Raw genomic sequence first — 3,921 nt, 5'->3', positions numbered from 1 at the left:
GCAGTGGTAATGTTTTAATTTGAATTTTGAGAGTGAAACTGAATATGCCAAGTAGTATCTTGAAATTTCCCTTTTGAATTAATTATACTTTTTTTGCATTAGTGATTAATTAATTGTTGTTGTTTTTTGATCTACTAAAAAGGCTGTCAGATTTGTAATAAAATAAATGAAAATTTTATTCACTATTTCTGCAAATGTAATTCCTTTTTTAATGCGGTCAGTTTTTGGGTTTGTATAAGGGGGTTTGATTTTCCATATGTTTTTGTTTTCACCTCGTAAAGCGTATTCAACAACAAATTATTTCGATAAATATATAAATATTTTTTGGTAGGGAAAGTGATGTCAAATGTTGGAAAGTTTTTGATTTATCTTCAGGTATCGTAATGATTGACTCAAATGAACAATCACGTTATGATAAATGTTTAATTTGATTTGTATTTGTTACTGTAAAAGCGATTGTGATGTGAAGTGAAAGTTGAATATGCATACGATGTCGGTTAACGGTAACTCCTCGTTAGCGTGAACTTTGAAAGCTTGGGATAATGATTTTTTGATTCGTTTTGTTTAAAACAGTTCAGTGATAAAAGTATGTTCAGAATGTGATTAGCGATTTAACAAACGAATGAAATGTCGTTTGATGATTGAATTGATTTTATTTAGGGGAAATTGTTGAAGTTGATCAGTCGGATTTTGTATTTGAAATTGAAAGTCAATTCGGCTGGCAAAGAGGCATGCAAGTTGGATTCTTCCGCAGAGGTGCATCTATGGCTGGAGATTGTCAATTTGCGACCCCAATATATCGAAGTAATTTATCGAGACTGTGCATCACTGGACGAGTGTTTTGAAATGCACAAAGTTGATCTTGTTGTTCTGTAATTATTCTTAGAGCTTGTTGGAAGATTTGAAAAGCTTGGACGAGCTGTTGAGTCGAGACGATGACAGTCTGAACGCGCTTTGCGATGCTTGCAACGTGACTGGCGAAGATCGTCGACGCTTCATCAAGGCGACTCAGAATTTGCGATGGTACACGAACCGTTGGATTGGTCAAGGCGCCGAACCCAAGGACGAACTGCCCGACGCCGAACTCGCCTGGATCGGCTACGACCGTTCCGACGGTCAGATTGGGCCGACGGGCGTTGGCCGTGCCATGTCGCCGCGTCGGCTCCGCCCTGTGGATGCGGACCGCGACCAGGAGCGCGACAGTGACGAGCCGGGTCGTCGACCGTCGGCGCCGGGCAAATTGGGCGTCAGTTTGCCCGCAAGTCCAACGCCCACTTTGTCGACCCTGGAGTGGAATGGTGGAAGTGGTGCCACGTTGCCGGTTCCGTCGACGTCGAATCGAACTTACGAAAACAGACCACCACCGGTCAAGCCGTCGAGCACGCCACCGCCCAGTTTGAGATGGGCAACGGCCGGTTCGGCAGCGGTCGCCGGTGGCTCAGCCCAAGTGACCATGATTCGCAGCCGTTCGCACGAGTCGAATTTGCCCAAGAAAATTATCCGATCCGCGAAAATTGCCGAACGCGTCACCAATTTGGGCGTTGGTACCGGTGATGTGGATGTTGGTATCTTTGACGGTGGCGGCGGTAATAGCAGCAGCGGGGGCGGGGCCAATCCGGTGGTCAGCGGCGCCGGCACCGGCTACGGCTACGGCGTTCGTTCCGGTTCTTTGTACCACTGCGCGGTCAAATCCAAGTCGAGCTCCGTGCTCAACTGTTGCAGTACTAGTACAAACTGTTGTGAACAGCATCAACTCCAACACTGTAACAGTGGTGGAAACGCGACGTTGGCTTTGTCACCGGATAGTGGTTGCGAATCGTGTTATGCGAGTAATATGCATAATTTATTTATTTATTTTCAAATATGTTCAAGCGAAATGCGTCTTTTAAAAAAAAAATAATTCAATTTAAGCGGTCCAAATACCTCCACGGTCACCTCGGACTAACGTGCGAATGTTGCACAACATAAGCCATCGTTTTGTTCGCATGTGGAAGCCGTCCATGTCCCATTGTCATGTTTGTTTGAAGCCGTTGGGTTTGACTGGTGAAAAATGTTCCGATTGCAAGTGAGCGATGTGGAAAAATTTTTTGTTTTAATTGATTCATTAATTTTTATTTGATTTGCAGGATGAAAATTCACAACCAGTGCAAGGATAAAATTGGCCCCACTTGTGGTCTTACTACGAAACGCATGCGACAAATTTACGAATTGTTAGTTTTGGGCAACGAAGGTGAAAAGACAGTTGTTTACTTTTTTTTTCAAATTTGAATATTACTGTTGTTGTTGTTGTTTATTCAGGTAGCTGGGATTCGAACGGTGAGGAGAAGCGTTCTCCACGTTTGATGCAATCGGGGCAGATGTCGGGCAGTTTTTTGAACGCTTATCCGGATCGTTTCGATTCGGCCAGTTCAAGCAGCTGCAACAGTTCAGCACCGTCCACACCAGCTCCAGTAGTGAACAGCGTCATTTATTCTCCAGGACTTGCTGCTCATCAACGACCAACATTTTCTTTCACCGGTAATTTTTCTGCATACCTCTTATTATTATTACATTTAACTTTTTTTAAATTCAAATGAAGAATTTACACCGGATGTTCCACTGATCAATATTGATTCGCAGTCTTGGTAAGCACTATTTTGCTTGGTTTGCTTTTTTTTTCAAAATTTTTATCCCAAAATGTGCATAATATACGCCAATGATTTGTTATCTCATTTTTTGCAGTAATAATTTGAGCTAATTTTGCAAGTGTAAATTGTAGCTATTTTTTTTCTATGATTGAAGAAGAAGCGTTGTTATTTCATTGAATTTGAAAATCATTGTTGAATACTGATTAAATTGAAGTGTTGTCGTCAGAGGGAGGGAGAGAGAATTGAAAACCAAGAGATTATAGATTTTGACCGTAATTTGGAGAAACCAATTTTCTCCCACTTCGAATAGGGGTTTTATTTGTTAATTGACATTTTTGATTGGTTTTTTTAGGCTTTTTTTCAAGCAGATCATTCGTTTTTTTAGTGATTTTTTAATGAGAATGGTGGATAATTTTTCTCATGTGTTATTTATTGATGATTGTTTTTTTTCTCATAGATTAGTTGGTTTTTTTAGCTGCAAAATTGCATCTGAGCAGAAGATTTCACTTTGCCATTGAAATAGTTATTACATTTTGCAAAAAAAAGAGAAAATTTCGCAATATTTTATTTTTAATAAGTACAATGCATATTTTGTTTTTGTTTTGATGCAGTGTTGATTCTCAAAATTCGTTGAAAAATGAAAGTGAAACGAGCACTTTGGTTTCCAGTTCGGATGGAAATTTGCTTGAAATGGTAATTATTAAATTGTATTGTTACTTGAAAAATTGTTGAATTGAATTTCGTTTCATTTTCAGGGATCCGAGTCGCATTTTTCAAACGAAGACAATTTTGTCGGTAGTACTGGAAGTGCGGATGAAGTGTACGGTAGTCATCAGTGCTGACGTAATGTTTGGAAATAGTTATTTTAATTTTTTTAAATAATTATTCACTTTTGTCGTTATTTCATAAAATACTTTCCATTTTATGGACATAATTATTTTCTGTTTTACTTTGGGTTTGAATTGCTCAAAGATTTACCTTCCTCCTCCACCCATTTCATGGTGAATCGATGTCTAGCGTCAAATGGACAAGTCCCATAAAATACATGTCTTTCTAGCTCGATTCTCTGATTGGATGAGCGTATGAGTCATCACGTCCCTCGCCAACTGACAGCAAGATGAGGAAGACATATCGTAGATGTCGTTTCATGAGTTACTCTATACGCGAAATTATCACGCTTCACCTCCTTTGCGCTATCTCATTACGAGCAGGCTGTGATTTACCATCTATCTGGAAAGGGTTCTTGTCATTTATTCCGGTTCTGACTATAGTATTGCATCGAATCTGAATTAAC

The 3,921-nt window shown here is 39.9% G+C and overlaps 1 protein-coding gene across 1 annotated transcript; it reads left to right on the top strand.

Annotated features, from left to right (window-relative positions):
- Positions 1 to 490: 490 nt before the first annotated feature.
- Tsp_12438 (phorbol esters/diacylglycerol binding domain protein) lies at positions 491 to 2,628 on the top strand. Its single transcript, XM_003368891.1, has 8 exons — positions 491 to 503; positions 661 to 836; positions 887 to 1,561; positions 1,697 to 1,829; positions 1,912 to 2,065; positions 2,127 to 2,230; positions 2,299 to 2,517; positions 2,579 to 2,628. Exons 1-8 carry the CDS (start codon positions 491 to 493, stop codon positions 2,626 to 2,628), a joined length of 1,524 nt encoding a protein of 507 aa, XP_003368939.1.
- The last annotated feature ends 1,293 nt before the right edge of the window (positions 2,629 to 3,921 follow it).

Source organism: Trichinella spiralis (assembly GCF_000181795.1).
Source record: "Trichinella spiralis strain ISS 195 chromosome Unknown Scfld1692, whole genome shotgun sequence".
Classification (NCBI taxonomy): domain Eukaryota; kingdom Metazoa; phylum Nematoda; class Enoplea; order Trichinellida; family Trichinellidae; genus Trichinella; species Trichinella spiralis.
Note: the sequence above shows the minus strand (reverse complement) of the source record. Positions and strands in the feature narration are given on the sequence as shown.

Excerpts from the sequence above, each read along its gene's own strand:
- Tsp_12438 (XM_003368891.1), top strand. Across the intron at positions 837-886 it reads GACTGTGCATCACTGGACGA|AGCTTGTTGGAAGATTTGAA; the intron begins GTGTTTTGAAAT and ends AATTATTCTTAG. Across the intron at positions 1,830-1,911 it reads TTGCGAATCGTGTTATGCGA|CGGTCCAAATACCTCCACGG; the intron begins GTAATATGCATA and ends ATTCAATTTAAG.